The 19,106-nt window shown below is 45.5% G+C and overlaps 1 protein-coding gene across 1 annotated transcript in view; it reads left to right on the plus strand.

Annotated features, from left to right (window-relative positions):
* Positions 1–3,175: 3,175 nt before the first annotated feature.
* Positions 3,176–19,106, plus strand: part of XPNPEP1 (X-prolyl aminopeptidase 1) — a 49,035-nt gene continuing 33,104 nt past the window's right edge. The window contains exons 1-3 of the mRNA XM_029081078.1: positions 3,176–3,264; positions 7,940–8,020; positions 10,863–10,987. Of these exons, the coding sequence (XP_028936911.1) occupies positions 10,871–10,987 (117 nt within the window). The 5' untranslated portion in view covers positions 3,176–3,264; positions 7,940–8,020; positions 10,863–10,870. The remainder of the gene's footprint in view (positions 3,265–7,939; positions 8,021–10,862; positions 10,988–19,106) is intronic.

Raw genomic sequence — 19,106 nt, forward strand, 5'->3', positions numbered from 1 at the left:
ATGCCTCTCATCCCTCTAAGATCGTGAACCTCCTTTGGGTTAGGGATTATGTCCAATATGAACATTATGTGTAGAGCCTAGTGTTTAGCACAGAGTTTGGCACATAGTAAGCACTTAATACTATTACTACTATTTTTTGAACCAACTACAATACAATTGATATTTCAGCTCTGATATCGATCTAGGGTTTTCAAGAACAGCAAAATCTGCCCTTGCCTTTTAGAAATAACTGTGGTATTTGTGAAGCCCTTACTTATGCCAGAAACAGAGTAGTATATTTGTATGATACTCCCGACAGTGATTCTATGTGTTCTCTGTGTAACCTTGGGCAAGTCACTTCATTTTTCTGTGTCTCAAGTTTCCTCATCAAAAAAAAGAGGGTTAAAGTCCATGTTCTCCTCTCACTTAGACTATGAGTTCCATGTGGAGACAGGGACAGGGACCACGTCCAACCTGATTATCTACCCGGTAGAGTACTAAGTATAGCTTAGTAAAGTGCTTGACACATAGTAAATACTATAATAATATTATAGCAAATACTATATATACTATAATAATAATAGATATTATTATAGACTGTAAGCTCTAGTCCGTAAGCTCATGTGGGCAGGGAATGTGTACTCTCCCGAGTACTTAATACAGTGCTCTGCACACAGGAAGCGCTCAATGACTATGAATATGAAGGAATGAATGAATGAAATATGATTGAATGAAGATTATCATTATTCTTTCTCTCGCTCCCTTAACAGCAGCCTCTGTGTACATCTTTCAGTTCTAGTGGCAGGCTTCCCTGAGGTTTATATTTTGGTCAAACACTCTCACCCCTCTAGGCTGGACCCAGCTAGCATGGAATGTTTAGCAGCCTATAAATAAGTGTAGTATCTAAGGCTATATGCATGGATATGCATGGTAGGTGGTAAACTGGTTGTAAATTAAAAACAGCACAGTGAACATTTTTGAGTCATAGAGCTTCTATGATTTGCCAAAAGAACAAAAAAAAAAAAGCACTTCCATTCAGTGAATGGTAATCCAAAGGAACAAACCAATTTAAAAAAGTTTGCTTTGTATTTTCTGTGGTAGTGTGGTCTTTCCCCAGATAATTTTTTTATGGTATTTGTTAAGCGCTTACTATGTACCAGGCAGTGTACAGAGCTCTGGGATAGATACAAGCCAAGGGACTAAAACAAGGCATTTCAAACCACAGTGGAGAAGCCCGGTAGGTTCCAAGCTGGGCTGCAGGCTGTATCTCGTTGCTCGAAAGAGCAGGAGCAGCAGGAGGACAGGCTGGCTTTCCCCCATCATCACCCAGAAGAGGCCTCTGCACCCTGTTTGGAGACATGCCTCAGTTTCCCAAAACAATAACACTTATAGGAGACAGTTCCATCAGGCCATCTCCCTGCATCCTGAAACGTCGATCAATGAATCGATCAATAGCGCGGTCGAGTGACCGCAGTCGGCAGAACATGGTAGTAAACGCTTGGGGCGGTACAAGAGGGGTGAAAATATAATCCTCATCCTCAAGGACCTCTTACTTTAGTGGAGGAGAAAGACACAAAATTATTTACAGTTAGGAAGAGAGCTACAACTGGCACTAACAAGAGAATGGAAAGATGGAGGATTGCTAAGAAGCTGAAATATAAATGAGTATGTAAAGTGATTTATTCAAAAGTGCTACGGATGACTGTGAGAATGTTAATGCTGGGGAGGTAGTTGGGAGCGTATGGGGGTGAGAGACAAAAATATTTTGGGGAATGCTTCCAGGAGGAGGTAGGATCTCAGGAGGGCTGTGAAACGGGGGAGAGTTGTAGTCAGCACATCTGAAGATAGGAGGGGAATTTCAGTCAGAGGGAAGGGCGGGAACAAGAGGTCAGAGGGGAGAGAGATGAAACTGGAGGAAAGGGATGAATGAGGGCATGAAGGAAGCAGAGGTGAGAGTGAGATTCAGTTAGAAGGCCAGGAATGAAGGGTTCAGTGAAGATTGTAGGTGAGAGAGGAAGCATGTAAGGGAGGTGGATTGGTGGAGTGCCTTGAAGCCAAATGGTTGGAATTTTTTGCTTGAAGATGAGTTACATGGGGAGCCAGTGGAGAGTTTTGAACTGTGGAGAAATGTGTGCCGGGTGATGCTTCGGGGAGGTGCAGTATAGGTTAAAGAGAAAAGAAGCAAGCAGCACAGCGTAACCTAGTGATTAGAGCACATGCCTGGGTATCAGAAGGAGCTGGGTTCTAGTCCCGGCTCTATCAGTTGCCTGCTGTGTGACCTTGGGCAAGTCACTTAACTTTTCTGTGCCTCAGTTACCTCATCTGTGAAATGGGATTAAGGCCGTGAGTCCCATGAGGGACAGGGACTGTGTCCAACCTAATTAACCGGTAACTACCCCAGCATTTAGAACAGTGTCTCGCACAGAGTAAGTGCTTAGCGAATACCACGATTATTATTATCGTCGAGGAGGCTGATACGAGAAGCAGCGTGGCTGAGAAGCAGCATGGCTTAGTGGAAAGAGCCCGGGCTGGGGAGTCAGAGGTCATGGGTTCTGATCCGTCGCTTGTCAGCTGTGTGACCTTGGGCGAGTCACTTAACTTCTCTGTGCCTCTGTGACCTCATCTGTAAAATGGGGATGAAGACCGTGAGCCCTACGTGGGACAACCTGATTACCTTGTATCCCCCCAGGGTTTAGAGCAGTGCTTGGCACATAGTAAGCGCTTAACAAATACCAACATTATGATGATTATTCTCTGGGCCTCAGTTCCCTCATCTGTAAAATGGGGATGAAGACTGTGAGCCTCCCGTGGGACAACCCGATGACCCCGGCTCTCCCCCAGCGCTGAGAACAGTGCTCTGCACCCAGGAAGCGCTTAACAAACACCAACATTGTGATGATTATTCTCTGGGCCTCAGTTCCCTCATCTGTAAAATGGGGATGAAGACTGTGAGCCTCCCGTGGGACAACCCGATGACCCCGGCTCTCCCCCAGCGCTGAGAACAGTGCTCTGCACCCAGGAAGCGCTTAACAAACACCAACATTGTGATGATTAAGAGGCGCGGGCTTTCCCGGGGGGCCTGCGCCTTTAAGGGCGGGAGCCGAGGGGGCGGGGCTGGCCGGGGCGGTGACGTCACGGGGGGGCGGGGTCCGAGGGGGCGGGAGGGGAGGCGGATGTTCCATATTTGGGCCGAAGGCGCCGTCAGCGGGTCGGCGGGGGTGACGCGCGCGGGCCACGTGACCGGTGCATGGCAGCCTCCGGGAAGCCGGCGGCTCGGCGGCCCAGGTGAGGGGAGCCCTGCACCCCATTCCTTCCACCCTGCTTTCGGAGCGCTCCCTGGGGGCGCAGCATTGGGCGAAGCGCTGGGGATGCCCAGTTCCGCTGCAGAGAGAGGCTGTCCCTATTCATGCAATCGTAGTTCTTGAGCGCTTCCTGGGTGCGCAGCATTGGGCGAAGCGCTGGGGATGCCCAGTTTGGCTGCAGAGAGAGGCTGTCCCTATTCATGCAATCGCAGTTCTTGAGCTCTTCCTGGGTGCGCAGCACTGGGCGAAGCGCTGGGGATGCCCAATTCGGCAACAAAGTCTATCCCCAATTCATTCAATCGTAGTTCTTGAGCGCTTCCTGGGGGCGCAGCATTGGACTAAGCGCTGGGGATGCCCAGTGCGGCAACTGAGACTATCCCTATTCGTTCAATCGTATTTCTTGAGCTCTTCCTGGGTGCGCAGCATTGGACTAAGCGCTGGGAATGTCCAATTCGGCTGCAGAGAGAGACAATCCCCGTTCAGTCGTATTTCTTGAGCGCTTCCTGGGTGCACAGCACTGGACTAAGCGCTGGAGATGCCCATTTCGGCAAGAGAGATAGACTATCCCTATTCATTCAATCGTATTTCTTGAGCGCTTCCTGGGTGCGCAGCAGTGGACTAAGCGCTAGGGATTCCCCATTCGGCAACAGAGAGAGACTATCCCCATTCATTCATTCAGTCGTATTTCCTGAGCGCTTCCTGGGTGCACAGCACTGGACTAAGCGCTGAGGATGCACAGTTGGGCAACAGACCAACCCCATTCAATCGTATTTCCTGAGCGCTTCCTGGGTGCACAGCACTGGACTAAGCGCTGGGGATGCCCCATTCGGTAACAGAGAGAGACAACCGTCATTGGGCAGAGATTCTCTCTCTGTTGCCGAATTGTCCATTCCAAGCGCTTAGTTCAGTGCCCTGCACATAGCAAGGGCTCAATAAATATGAATGAATGAATGAACCCATATTCATTCATTCAATCGTATTTCTTGAGCCCTTACTGGGTGCAGAGCACTGGACTAAGCGCTTGGGATGCACAATTTGGGAACAGAGACAATCCCTATTCATTCAATCGTATTTCTTGAGGGCTTACTGGGTGCAGAGCACTGGACTAAGCGCTTGGAAAATACACAAAGTAGCGTGGCTCGGTGGAAAGACCCCGGGCTTGGGAGTCAGAGGTCGTGAGTTCTAATCCCAGCTCCGCCACTTGTCAGCTGTTTGACTCTGGGCAAGTCACTTAACTCCTCTGGGCCTTATCCGTAAAATGGGAGTTAAGACTGGGAGCCCCACTTGGGACAACCTGATCACCTTGTATCCTCCCAGTGCTTAGAACAGTGCTCTGCACTTAGTAAGCGCTTAATAAGTACCACCACTATTATTACAGTTTGGCAACAGAGAGAGACAATCCCTATTCATTCATTCAATCGTATTTCTTTAGCGCTTACTGTGTGCAGAGCACTGGACTAAGCACTTGGAAAGTACGATTTGACAACAGAGAGAGATAATCCCTTTTCGTTCATTCAGTCGTATTGAGCGGTTACTGGGTGCACAGCACTGGACTAAGCGTTTGGAATGTACAATTCGGCAACAGAGATAATCTCCATTCATTCAATCGTATTGAGCGCTTACCACGTACAGAGCACTGAACTAAGCACTTGGAATGTACAATTCAGCAACAAAGAGATACAATCCCTGTCCATTCATTCAATCGTATTTATTGAGCGCTTACTGGGTGCACAGCTCTGGATTAAGCGCTTGGAATGTACAATTCGGCAACAGAGAGGCAATCCCTATTCATTCAATCGTATTTCTTGAGTGCTTATTGGGTGCAGAGCACTGTACTAAGCATTTGGATTGTATAATTCAGCAACAGATAGAGAATTCCTGCCCATTGACGGGTTTACAGTCTAATCAGGGGATTAAACAAGTAGACAGGCATCAATAACATCAAAATTGATAAATTGAATCATAGATGTATACAAAGATAATAATGTAATAATGTTGGTATTTGTTAAGCGCTTACTATGGTCTATACACCCCTACCTGACAATGAACTCACAGGCTAGAAGGGGGAAACAAATGATTAACAACCTTGTCGTTTCTTTCGCCTTTGGCCACCTCTGTTTGCGGGAGCAGGAAAGCCACCTTTCTGAAATGAATCCTGTGTAAACATACCTGCTTAAACTCCCGGGAGTGATTTTATGAATGAAACTAGCTGTGTTTTGGTATTCAGTTTTCCATACAATTGTCTACTCTAAATATTTTCGTTTCTCACTCCCCTCTTGGCTCCTGACGGGCAGATACCTTGTCATGTCTTTTTTCTGTACTGCTTCAGTGCCTAGTAATAGTAGTGATCAATCAGCATACTGATTGAATGCTTACTATGTGCACAGTGCTGTACTAAACCCTTGGGAGAGTACAATACACAGAGTTGATGGACACGTTCCCTGCCCACAACGAGCTTACGTAACGGTAGCGGTATTTATTAAGCGCTTACTCTGTACTACACCCTAGAGAAGGTACAATATTATCAGATCAGAGACAGCCCCTGTCCTACAGGGGGCTTACAGTCTAAGAGGAAGTTATCCCCATTTTACAGATGATGAAAAGGGTGCCCAGAGAAGTGAAGGGACTTGCCCAAGGTCACACAGAAGGCAACCCGATTTCCTAGGATCCACCCCAGCGCTTAATACCGTGCCTGGCACATAGTAAGCGTTTAACAAAAGCCACAGTTAAGTGATAGAGCTGGTATTAACTCAGGTAGAGCTGGTATTAACCCAGATCTCCTGACTCCCTGGCCTGTATGTAAGCTCTCCGATAGGCCACGCTGCTTCTGGTAGAGGGCAGTGCACCCAGTGGGTGCTCAATAAGTACTAATATTACTATATTCCTCCCAAGTAGAGGCTTTTGTGATAGCCCTACCAATATAGTTTCTCCTATATCTAGTGAAGGGGTCACAAGGTACAAAGAGATAATTGGAATCTGAAATTATTCAAAATCCCGATTTGAAGTTAATAGATTTACCCTCTCCCTGCCCCCATCCAAATTATTTAAAATCCTGATTTGAAGTTGATAGTTTTAACCTCTCCTCCCCTCCCCACAATCCCCACAGCCCTCCCCGCTTTCCCACTCTCCCATGCACCTTTTAGCAGATCAGGCTGGCCATAATACTAGGGTGGCCATTAAGAGTTTTAGTCTCTGCATTATGTTCTCTCTCATTATCATTTGGGCTTTTCTTCAGGCCTACTGGATTTAAATTTTCAGCCTCTCAAGAGGAAGGAATCATTTGTTTGAGTCTCTGGCTCAAGCAAGCTACTGCATGCTTTCCCTTCTAATTTCTGAGTGGGGATGCTTTTACAGTTTATGGTGCATATGGGAACCTTGTTCCAGAATTGAACTTAAAATGTAGTATAGCGCTTTCAGTGATGTCATGACAGTGATAGAGCCATGATTGAGGAAGAGGAAGGTAACGGGGAAGGTACAACTGTCTTCCTTCTTGGGCCAATTCCTTCCTGGGTCCAGCGCCACGCTAGCACTGGCTCGCACAGCTTCTTCCTCACACAGTGCTCCAGCCCCTGGGCGTTGCTGCCTCTTTGCAGAAACTCTAACCAACAACATCAGAGCATCTACTGAGATGGTGAGGTGCCTCAACTCTCCCAACTTCCCCACCCTGGAGAGAAGCTGTCCCTGGCTCCGAGAATCTTCCTGCCCAAACCAAGTTTCCTGCCGGAAGTCTTACTGCTTCAGATCGAGGAGGGCCTCACGGCATCACCGTGGACCAGTCTGGCCCAATTTGACAGCCCGGCTTCCTCGCCTTAGCACTGAACTGCCTCCTGGAAGGAAACTGAGCCCAGGGCAAAAGTAGGAAGGAGCGAGAGAGGTGGTGTGGAGGTTAGACTCATTCCGCTCTGGGCAGAACATTCTGTATCATGACTCTGGGATGTCCCCGGGTTGTCCCGTGACCCGTGCTGAATGTTCCTGATGCCTGGGAGCGTCGGTGGCCTGGAGGTGAAGCTGGTCAGCCTCCCCCCTAGACAAAAGAGCTTTGATCTGTGAAGAGTCTGAGGTGGTTAGTGTGGATCTTACAATTTTATATATGGACACCAGATTCATCCAGGATTACACTGATTCCAAATAGTATGAGCTCCACAGTATTCTAGCCTTTCTTGTGCTTCGAATCAATCCATCAGTCAGTGGTTTTTATCGAGCGCATTTGGTGGCAGAGCACATACTAAGCACTTGGGAGAGTACAGTACAACAGAGCTGCACTAGGCCGCTATCTAGGCCAACATGAAAAAGTCCTTGAGTGCAGGAAATCTGTGAACTTTGAACACGTGTGGAATAGCGTACTTTTCACCTTCACTGCTGCACCAGTGCAAAAGAACTGGGGCTGAAGTGAAAGCAGGAATCTGTTGCACTGAAATGAACTGCAAAGAGATTTACTGTTTTCCATAAAGATGAGCTCACTGGTAGAAGAAACTAATGAGCTCACCTTTAATGGGAATATCCAGTAATCGATGAATTTTTGAAAGCCATTTTTTGTGCCTAGGAACAGTATTGCCACGTCCTCAGTGCTTTCGCTGATTAAGCTATTTCATGGTTATTGTGTTCAAAGTCTACTTGGATTCTTACTTTCACCCTTTCTCTCTTGGAATCGACTTCAGCACTGTCTAGAGAGGCTGGCTAAAAGGAGGCTGCTTTATTCAAGACAAGTTCTGGATATAGAGAGCCTGCTACAAAATCAGGTAATGGTTCTGGCTATAAATGGGATGAGAGCTAACAAGATTTCATGATTTCTAGACTGTGGGGAGCCTGGGAAAGAAGCACAGGGATATGGACTGAGGGTGGTATGGGATGAACCTGGGCTTTCCACTTTACCAGGAAATCTCTTTGTTTTGAGCGGTGGTTGCTATAAATATGTGAAGGAGCCTGCTACAGGGTGGAGATGTGGATTACTGCATCCTCCATCACTGAGGAAACCAAAGTTATGCAAAAGTCATGTGCTTTTAAAAACTGAGCAAGTAACAGCTGAACTCCAGCAGTGTGCTGCTTTGACTGTTGGAGAAAAATCTTCTCTTATCTTGTTTTTTAAGATTATAAAGTGGGAGCTGTCTAATATGAAGAAATACACATGTAGACTTTATTCATTCACAGTGTCCCATCCCCTGTGGCCTCCGCCCACCCCACCTCCCCAACACGATTTACGAGTTCTGGAGATTCTAAATTTTCCTTTAGATTCATTCCCTGAAGTGGAAAACTGTTCTGCTTAATTGAACCTTGGGCTAGGCCAGAAATGGTTGGGGGTGGTTTCTCTGTTATGTTCCCTTCCATTCATATTATAATAATTCTGGTATTAAGCACTTACTAAATGCTGGGTTAAATATGGGCCAATCAGGTCAGGCACAGTTCCCGTTCCACTGACTCACAGTCTAAGCAGGGGGGAGAATAGGTATTTAATTCCCATTTTATAGATGAGGAAGGGAAGGAACAGAGAAGTGAATCGACTTGCCTAAGGTCATAAAGTAGACAAGTGACTGAGTCAGGATTTGAACTTATGTCCTCTGCCTCCCAGGCCTGTGATGTCTCCATTAGGCCATGCTGTTGCCTCTGTGTGGCAGGACAAAGTAGAAAACTGAAATTTGCCTTTATGCCTTGAAACATTTGAATTCCGTATATTTCTGTACTTGGGGGTGGCTCCTCCTTCGGTTAACTTTAAAATTGTCCTGTGAACCTCAGGATAAAAATGTAGTTAAGTCATTGCAAAATAGGAGGATTCGAACACTAATTGTGTATCATCTCATGGAATTGTAGCTGTGGTTCCTTTTTTTAAATTTAATTGGCATAGAGAAGAACCAACTGGGGGGAAGTTGGAAGTCCAGTACCATATTTTTCAGGATGCCAAAGCTCCACCGAAGCATCCGCTACTGGCAGTGTTGTTTCCAAGCGCCTGTGAATCTGGCTCAAGTTGAGATGTGAGCGAGAGAGAGAGACCTTTCTACTCTAATTATAAAGGACTCACAGAAGTCCCAGCTGACACTCCACAGAATGCTGAAAAGCTAATGATAGCTGTGGAGGTCGAAAACTTAGAGTGTCCTACTTTAAAGAAACAACTTTAAAAGGAACCATGCTGAATAAACCATGATGTATGTGCTTGGTAATGATGAATTTCTTTCTCATTCCCTTCCACTCCCACCTATCTCTTCTCATCTTTAAGTGCCCTCTCATGCATTTATCTTTTATTCACATGTAACTTCCTTTAAAAGAATGGAAGGAAGAGTGCCAGGCCATCAATAGCAATGTGGCTAAACGCTGCAGTTCTTTTCGCTGGCGATGTGCCATGCCAGTTTCTGCCCACTCTTGCCAGACTGTGGCTTCTGAAGGGCTGTAAAAGGGACCTGTGAGTCACAATCACTTTTCCAAAATAAGTTTCTGAGTAGATGAGTTTATGAGTGGTTGGCATGCCAGGTTACTGCATTATCAGTTTCAAAAGAGGTGACCCTGCCCGAGATTCGTTTGATATTGGCCACATCAGCTCAATGCCACATTGCCTTGCAGCATGCTGCAACCCAGGTATTGAAGAGGCAGATGGGCTGTAAATAACTTACCGGCCAAACCACCGAGGTTTCCGTGTCAATTTGGATTATGGATCCCTCCTGTGATTGGTTAATGTAGTCACAGTCACACCAGGTCAGATTGATTCCTAGATTCCCGTCCTCGAGTGAGCTTTAAGGAATTTCTGGGATTAGGTGAATGACTCGGGTTGATCCAGTATGGATTAAAGCACCGATTTCCATGTTGGCTATGAGGGCAGCAGGACCTACTGGATTAATAACAATTATGAGAAGCATTGCCAGATCTGGGCTACTTTGATTCTATTTGCTGCTCCATGATGGACCCCCAAATTGACTGCAGTGGTCAATTGCTGAGTATTCATATTAATGTCTGTCTCCCCGCCTCGAGACTGTAAGATCATGTGGGCAGGGTATGTGTCTGTTTATTGTTGCATTGTACTCTCCCAAGTGCTTAGTACAGTGCACTGCAAACAGTAAGAGGTCAATACGTACAATTGAATGAATGACTATAACTTACTGTATTGGTCAGTTGTTGAGGCGAGATCCTGAAGACTCACACCTCCTTATTGGCTTAGTGGCAGGGCAGCCTATCCCTGGAAATTCATTAAAATGCCAGATTATTCATAGTTCTGGAGTATCGACCCAAGTCTGCAAGAACAAACATGGGTAACGTGCAAGTAACACTGAAATCTACCTGACGCCTAATCGTCTTCTTCAGATGATGGTACTAAAGAATAAAAATACCCAAACAGTATCGCTTTACTCTCAATGGAGATCAGAGAGTAGTTAGTTGCATTGACCTGGAAGAATGGATGATTAAATATGTCTCGGAAAATTCTGACTACCCCTCAGGAGACTCCTGATGAATTTGTCTGTTCTTTGGTGGTGGATAAGTAGCTATTGAAAATATGGAAAAAAGTTTTACAGCATCTCTCTCCTGGACTTTCTACCCAGGGTTATCTAGTGTGTTCTGGGGGAAGGCAGGATTATAAAATGTGTTTTGCTTTTACTGCAGGCATCAGAATGGCTCCAAAGGTGACTTCAGAATTGCTCAGGCAGTTGCGACAGGCCATGAAGAACACTGAGTATGTGAGTGAGGCAATTCAAGCATACATCGTGCCTTCAGGAGATGCCCACCAGGTATGGAGTTGTTTGTTGTTTGATCATAGAGGAGCTAAGTGTGTGGATCCCTTGTTTCCATCCATTTTCTAATTTCTGTTTGTAAATATATACAATGTGTATATATACATGTGTGAATATATATATTTAGACAAGCAGCATGGCTTAGTGGTAAGAACATGGGCTGGAGAGTCAGAGATTATGGGTTCTGATCCCAGCTCTGCCACTAATCAGCTGTGTGACTTAACTTGAAGTGACTGCAAGTGACTTAACTGAGCCTGGCCATCTCATTCTTGAGAAGCAGCATGGCTCAGTGGGCTTAGGAGTCAGAGGTCCTAGAAAGCAGCGTGGCTCAGTGGAAAGAGCACGGGCTTTGGAGTCAGGGCTCATGAGTTCGAATCCCAGCTCTGCCACTTGTCGGCTGTGTGACTGTGGGCAAGTCACTTAACTTCTCTGTGCCTCAGTTCCCTCATCTGTAAAATGGGGATTAAGATTGTGAGCCCCACGTGGGACAACCTGATTCCCCTATGTCTACCCCAGCGCTTAGAACAGTGCTCAGCACATAGTAAGCGCTTAACAAATACCAACATTATTAGGTCATGGGTTCTAATCCCGGCTCCACCACCTGTCAGCTGTGTGACTTTGGGCAAGTCACTTAACTTCTCGGTGCCTTAGTTACCTCATCTTTAAAATGGAGATGAAGGCTGTGAGCCTCATGTGGGACAACCTGATTACCCTGTACCTACCCCAGTGCTTAGAACAATGCTCGGCACATAGTAAGCGCATAACAAATACAAACATTATTATTATTACTGCACAGCAGTTAGGAGTCACTGATGAAATATAGAGTTGTTTGTATCAGGATGAGAAGCTGAGTGGCCTAGTGGATAGAGCACGGGCCTGGGAGTCAGAAGGACCTGGGTTCTAATTCCAAATCCGCCACTTGTCTGTTTTGTCACCTTGGGCAGGTCACTTCACTTCTCTGTACCTCAGTTACCTCATCTGTAAAGTGGCGACTAATACAGTGAGCCCCATTTGGAACGTGGGCTGTCCAACCTGATTCTCTTATATTTATCCTAGTGCTTAGTACAGTATCTGGCATATAATAAACACTTTACCATTACCATAAAACAGGGAGTAGTTCGTGGAGGAGAGAGGGGAAAGGAGAAGATTGTTGTTGCTCACTGTTGCATTGATTTGAACCCTCTGGACGTTTCACTCACCTGCTCTGGCCTCCTGTCAACTCTACCGAAACCCACTCCCAGAGAGAGCAGCCAACTAGGGACCCTCCCGATGAGGACACTAGTGTCTGGGATGCTAAGCAGCTGCACCAGGATTTTTTTGCCTCCTGGTGTCAGACGCATAGTACCGTGCTCTGCACACAATAAGCACTCAATAAATATGATTGAATGAAGCAGTCGAGTAAAGTACACGTTTACTCTGAGTTCACTATGGGCAGAGGATATGTCTATCAACTCTGCTGTGTTGTCACCCAAGCGCTTACTACAGTGCTCTGCACACAGTAAGTGCTCAATAAATGCAATTGATTGAGTTGGAAAAAAATAATTTAAACTGGGACACTAAATTTAACCCAGGCAACACCTCAGAGTTCATGCTGCTCTGATATAAGGATTACTGTTCAAGAATCATTGTTGGTATGCCAATTTAGATATCCTTTTTCTTCAAAAATTTTGAGAAAGATTTATATACCTTGTCTCACATCACCAGGTCTCCTCTATCTAGCTATCTTGTTGTCCTTCATTGGCAAAAATGACACTGCTTTGGTAAAGTTTACTAGTGGATGAATAGCTGAAGAGACCCGTATGGGTTGGACAATCTCATCCACACCACATATGTGTTTATTGTGCTACGATATCTGCTGTGTGTAGTGCCTGGTATTATGTCTGCTTGGGGTATTTTCTCATTAGTAGGACTTGCATTTGAGGGTGTTTTTTTTTCCAGTTGTAGTGATGGATTGCGGTGGGCCATCCACACTCTCCATGTTCTAACATGGTTTGGTTAGGGAAAGAGTATAACTTGTGGCTGTGGAATAGAATCCTCCAGTGGGCCCTTTTCAGCAGCAAATATTGCTGAGCCCTCATCCGTTTATGCACTATTTAGTTAGACACTACATTTGCCATACATATCATTAGGGTCTTCCCTGGAAACCTAGTGTAGGCTGTGGCTGTAGAACAGATGACTTTTGTGTGCCCTCCTTGACAGTAAATGGCTGCAGTTCCTTTTTCAAGTTTATACACCATTATTAAGGAAGACAATCGTTATCTGCTGAACAGTATGTTGGATTTTTCCCCAAATCCAGAGTATACTGCCAGAGTATAAATGACCGTTGTAGCTAGTGAAAGAATAGGAAAGAAAAAATAAGACTGAAGGTTGGCTCTGGAAACAAATACTTATCACCAGAAAACTGGGGCAGAAAAGCCAATCTTCCAAAGAAGCGATCCTTCTCTGGGCCAGGCCTGAGGAAAGACATGGAGGATGAAAAAATACTAAATGTAAAGGAAGTTATCTTGCTACCTTCCTGCTGCTTGGATCTGGTTCTCTCCAGTGTCTTAACAGCTTTATTAACCCAAAAGATCTTGACACAGTTTGCCTCAGGACCTATGATTCCTGTTCCTCATGAATCCAAAGGGAGGACCTTTGCCCAGCAAGAACGCTCTCTCCTCATTTTGAGTGTTTGGGCATAAAGGAAGGGGGCATATAGGATGATGGGACTTTGAAGTGATAAATAGGGTATGAAGAAGAGCTGAAGGGCTGTAAGCGCTTAGAACCATGATCTGCACAAAGTAAGTGCTCAATAAATATCATCGATTAAATGCCATTGAATGAAAAGTGTAAGAAGTGCCCGGGTTTTGTGAGCCTGAGTTTTGTGACTTTTCAGCCCTCCTCCGAAGTTCTCAGGTCTTGTTGAAGGACTGGGATATGCAGTGCTGGGAGTTGAGGAGTTCATGCCTCAAACATGGAGGCAATAGTCCCCATCACACTTATTGAATAGGCACCGAGGGAACCAGGGTCCAGTTTTATGTTTATTCCTACTTTCTGAGAGCCAAGAAAACAAATGCTCAGCTTGAGAACCAAGCTTGGATTCTCCCAGGATTGGTGCTGTTTGCTGTTGCTCAGTTAGTAGATGACAATCTGAGACTGGATGTCATCACCCCCACCATATCTGCAGCTGACCCATAATCTGCCATTCGTGGCCATAGGACTTCCTGAGGTTAGGGAGAATTTACTATTCTTTCAGCTTTCTACCCCCGCCCCACCGCAACCCCTCTTAGTCTACCTCCTCCATCCTTCCCTCCTAGCAACAAAAGTCAACCCTCCAGAGGTGGGGAGAAGGGTAGCATGGCCCTCCCAGGAAACAGCCATTCAGTCCACTTCTGCACCCTGAAGAAGCACACGGGGAACACCATTTAAAGTGGCCCCACAGATCTGTGGATTCTTGGGAACAATAGCAGGACCTGTGAGTAAAAACCAGGGCTGCCCAGAGTGCCAGGACTTACATCGTTGTTCCTTGGGGAAGCCCCATCTTCTTCTTTCTAAGTCCATACACACCTGCCATTTGGGGTTTGTCCTCTCTCTATCTGGCTTCCAGATTGATCTAACATTGAGCTAGAAAATCTACTATTTTGATATCTCAAATATGAATTCTTCCCTTCTGGTAATTGGCTATGGAATTTTTCATTTCCTCTCTAGAACTTCTTGTTTGTTGTGCTGTGCAGATTTTTATGCAGCTGTTATGTTTCAGGCCTGGACAAAATGATTGCTAAATGTAGTTTGAAAAGGACTTTGGATTAAAACTGTAGGTCTAGATTTCTATTTTATTTCCCTGCATTGTCAGTTTCAATAGGTATCTCCTGTGATTTTTAAAAATATCGGTGTGTCCTTCTGTTCAGTCTAAGCCTAGGAAAGTTATACTTTTTGCCTCTGGTAATAATGAAAAATCTTAATTCTAGTTAGTCAGATCTGTACATATAGAGTTGTCTTGAATAAAAGCTGATGACCTCTGCTATGGGAGAGACTGAGGCTCTTGTGATGTTTGTATATAGGTTGATACAGTATTTAAGGTTTCCTTTCCTGAAGTTAGGATGGAGATTGTCCATCTACAGAGCCTTCATTGTTTCTAAATTATTTGACTTAAAGAGTGAGGTTAAATGTCCCCATTAACATTGGGAAAGGTAAACAACTAAAGCTACTGGCATGTTCCCATTTTCCCACCTCTTTCTCATTGAGACCCCAATAAAAGTCAGTCTTTTTCTTTTCAGCTAAATTCTGAGAACTAGATAGCATAAGAGGGTTTCAGCTTTCTCCTCTTAAGCAGTCAATTTTGGTGTGCTGTCATTTAGCCAGGATTGAGGTGTTTTGGGGCACCTTTGTTCTTTCCTCATCTTTTTCAGACTTGCATTCATGCCCAGCTCTATACTATGTTTGTGTGCTACTTGTGTGTATGGTTTTAGGTCACCTTCAGGTCTCTGGAAAAATCCTGGGCTAAGCGAGTAACCTTGGAGAGTCATCATCAATGTAGCAACTACTTCCATCTCCAAGGAATGGTTGTGTAATAACTGGGGGAGGTAGAGAGTGGAATGGCCTTGAAACCTGTTCCAGTAGCTCCTTCCAACCTCTGTGGCTCTAGTTTCATTTCCCTATCTACATTCTTGTGAGTGATGGCATGTAGACTGGGGGATTTCGAATTGCGTCCTAGGGTGCTGATTGTAACGCAGATAAATACGCCCACTTGCCCTTGCCTGATGGGAAAGTATCCTTTCCTGAGATGATTCACGAAAATGGCTGACAAAACACAGGCTTAATTTTCTTGCCTCTGCTTGTCCAAGTGACTTAGAGATGGTTTGTGACCCAAATCATAAAGGACCCTAATCAGCCTGTGTTTGGCCGGAATATTTTACAGTAGTGCTGTTAGGTCTCAGGTACTGAACAACTTTGTGGGCAAGTTGTATAGACATATGGTCTGTTTGGACACTCTCTCCTTCCCTTCAAAGTAGGCCTTAGGCTTTGGGGAACTCCAGAAGTTATTGTAATTTGGTTAATGGTAAGTTCTCAGCATTGTTTTTCTCTCAGGGTGGTTTCAGTTTCCCTTTTTTTTTGCCTAAATGATCTTCTTACTGGTTTGTCTCCACTTGGGCATGACCCCTTGGCAAATCTAGGCTGGCTCTGCCTGCTGAGATTTTGGCCCACTCAACTCCCAGCCCGTGATCTTTCAGGTGTTGTAGTGAAAGTCAGAGGTACTCAATTTCAGCCCCAACCCTGCACTCAGCCCAGTCTCTGAGAGTGCGGCATCCTTGACCACTATTCATTTTTATGGACCAGTGCTGTTGTTTAGACACAGCAGAGAAAATGGGAATAGCATCATTTCATTTGAGGGAGGGGGAAAAACCTAGATGACAGCATTAATTTAGGCCTCAGCCTCATTGTGAGAACTTGAGTAAGACAGCAAACCAGGCTTCCCCAGTTTCCCTTTGGAAAAATGGAGGTGGCGTCTAAGGAAGGGTAGGAGAAAGGTTTAGACCATGTGGGGTGTTGAGTGCCTGAAAAGGCCCTAAACAATTAGCCAGAGATTCCTGGCAGGGAGATTTCAGTGGTGAAGTGTTTCCTTTCAGGTTATCTTGATGGCAAGTAGCTTTCACAGTGTAGTGCCTTGTAAATTGGTGGGCCATGGGTGGGTCCTGAGGATTTGGCTCCCTGCACGATTAAGTCATGTCTGGATCTTTCTGGACTTACTCTTGGATTGAAAGCAAACACATCCAGTGGCTTTAACAGTATCTCCCTGGAAAACATGCATTTTCTTTTTGACTATTATTTTTTCAAATGGGCACCCTGGCAGCATTATTCCCTTTAACTAAGAAAGGGGCTCAAGTTTTCGCCTTAGCAGGGCGGGGGGATTTTTAAGGATCTGGCATAGTCCCTCCACTAAAGACTATTGAATGAATGACTGAATGAATAAAGAGCAAATGTCTGCTCCTTTGAGCATATGTACAGTTTGGGTGAACAGCTTGCTCAGTAGGTCAAGGTCAGCCCTGAAACCTGCATAGTATAATTGCTTGGCTTTGCAGGTAAATGCCTGCAGCCAGACTGAAGGGACCAGCTATAGTGTTTCTGAACACTCACATTCCTTTTGTCCCCTGGGAATACATAGAAACAATGGTAGCCAAACAGGTTGGGGCAGAGAAGTGAAAATGAAAGGGTGGGTTAGAGCCCAGTCTGGTAATCTGGGCAGGCGGGGGATAAAAAGGACTCAAATCCAAGCCAAAACCTTTACTCTTTCAGCTAAAGATGCCAATTTATAGGCTTGCAGGTGCAGCACTCATGTTTATTTTTCCTTTTGTTACGTCAGGGTGTTCTAAGTTTAGCCCAGATGTGATTGTAGCAGAAATGGGTATAGTTTGGCCTAATAAAAGCAGAGCTCGGAGATGCTGGTTGTATATCATTTCCCCCTCTCCACTGAAGGCTCTATTGTCTATAAAGTGCCCCTTGCTTAGCTGGGCCTCTCAGTCCCAGAATTATCTTCCCCTCCACATTTCTAAAGGGCTAAATACCATGTCAAGTGTGGAAAAGCAGAACTGTGGGTACTGTTAGATTTTTACATTCTGACCTAGAAACTTAGGGGAAGATTTCCTGCACAGTCTTGTGCTGAAAATTTGTTGATTGTCATGGCGAGATTGGCTGATCTCTGACCTTAGCCTTTAGTTCTAATCAGTCAGCACCAACATCCTCGTCCTCTGTGATAGGCAACAGTCCTTGTGAATGAGAGCTCACGGTATCTCAGTTTTGAGAGCATGCGCTTGGGCAGGAGGAGTTGACAGAGCCAGTCTGGAGAAAGAAGAGTTTTGAGGATGGTGAAGGTGATTGTGTATGTGTCTGTCTCTGTCTCTCTCCCCCCCCGACCCATCCATCACTGCTTTAAATCTTTCAATCACCTTGCCCCCTCCTACCTTACTCCCTGATTTCCTATACAACACAGCCCGCACATTTCGCTCCTCTCATGCCAACCTACTCACTCTACCTCAATCCCATCTATCTCACCATCAACCTCTCTCCCATGTCCTGCCTCTGGCCTGGAACACTCTTCCTCTTCACGTCTGACAGACGGCCACTCTCCCCACCTTCAAAGTCTTATCTAAAGGCACATCTCCTCCAAGAGGCCTACCTCGACCAAGCCCTCATTTCCTCTTCTCCCACTCCCTTCTGTGTCACCCTTGCATTTGGATTTGGAACCGTTATTCATCCCTTCCTCAGCCCCAGAGTACTTATCTTCTTATCTGTCATTTATTTATATCAATGTCTGTGTCCCTCTGCTAGACTGTGAGATTGTTTTGGGCAGGGGATATGTCTACCAACTCTGTTGTATTGTGCTCTCCCAAGCTGTTAATACAGTGCTCTTCACATAGTAAGCACTCATCAATAATTGCAGTTGATTGATTGATTGAGAAAAGCACCCATGGAAGCCACCACCTTCCCTCTTGCCATCTAGAGTTCTGTGCTTGCTGGCCTGGGGGTAACACCTGTTCCCCATGCTCTCAGACTCCTCCATCCCTGCCAAGGTACCCGTGGTAACTGCCGCCTTCTCTGCCGCCAGACATGCTCGGTGTGCGCTGACCTGGGGATGACAACTGTTCCCTCCCACAAGACCGCACTGTACTAAGTACTTGGGTGATACAAGGTAATCAGGTTGGGCACAGTCCCTGTCCCATAGAGGGCTCACAGTCTTCATCCCAGTTTTACTGATGAGGTAACTGAGGCACAGAGAAATGAATAGACTTGCCCAAGGTCACACAGCAGATAACTTCAGAGCCGGGACTTGAAACTAGGCCATTTTACTCCCTGGCCTATGCTATTTGTTTATGTTGTGTTTTCATGTTTCATGACTTTTGGTGTGTCTGTCTCCAATCCCTTCTCCTCAGTTAAACTCTTAAATTGTGAGCCCCCAAGGGACAGGTATCATGTCAGATTTTCTCCCAGCACATAGCATAGTTCTCGGTTCACAGTAAGTGATTAATAAATACTATTTCTACTACATAGACTGTACTTGCTGCTGCTTCATCCTGGAAAGGCTGTGAGGCGAGAATCCAGAACCTACTTTTATTTTTTTTCCATTTTAGCTTTTTGATGA

Source organism: Ornithorhynchus anatinus, chromosome 16 (genome assembly GCF_004115215.2).
Source record: "Ornithorhynchus anatinus isolate Pmale09 chromosome 16, mOrnAna1.pri.v4, whole genome shotgun sequence".
NCBI classification, from domain to species: Eukaryota; Metazoa; Chordata; class Mammalia; order Monotremata; family Ornithorhynchidae; genus Ornithorhynchus; species Ornithorhynchus anatinus.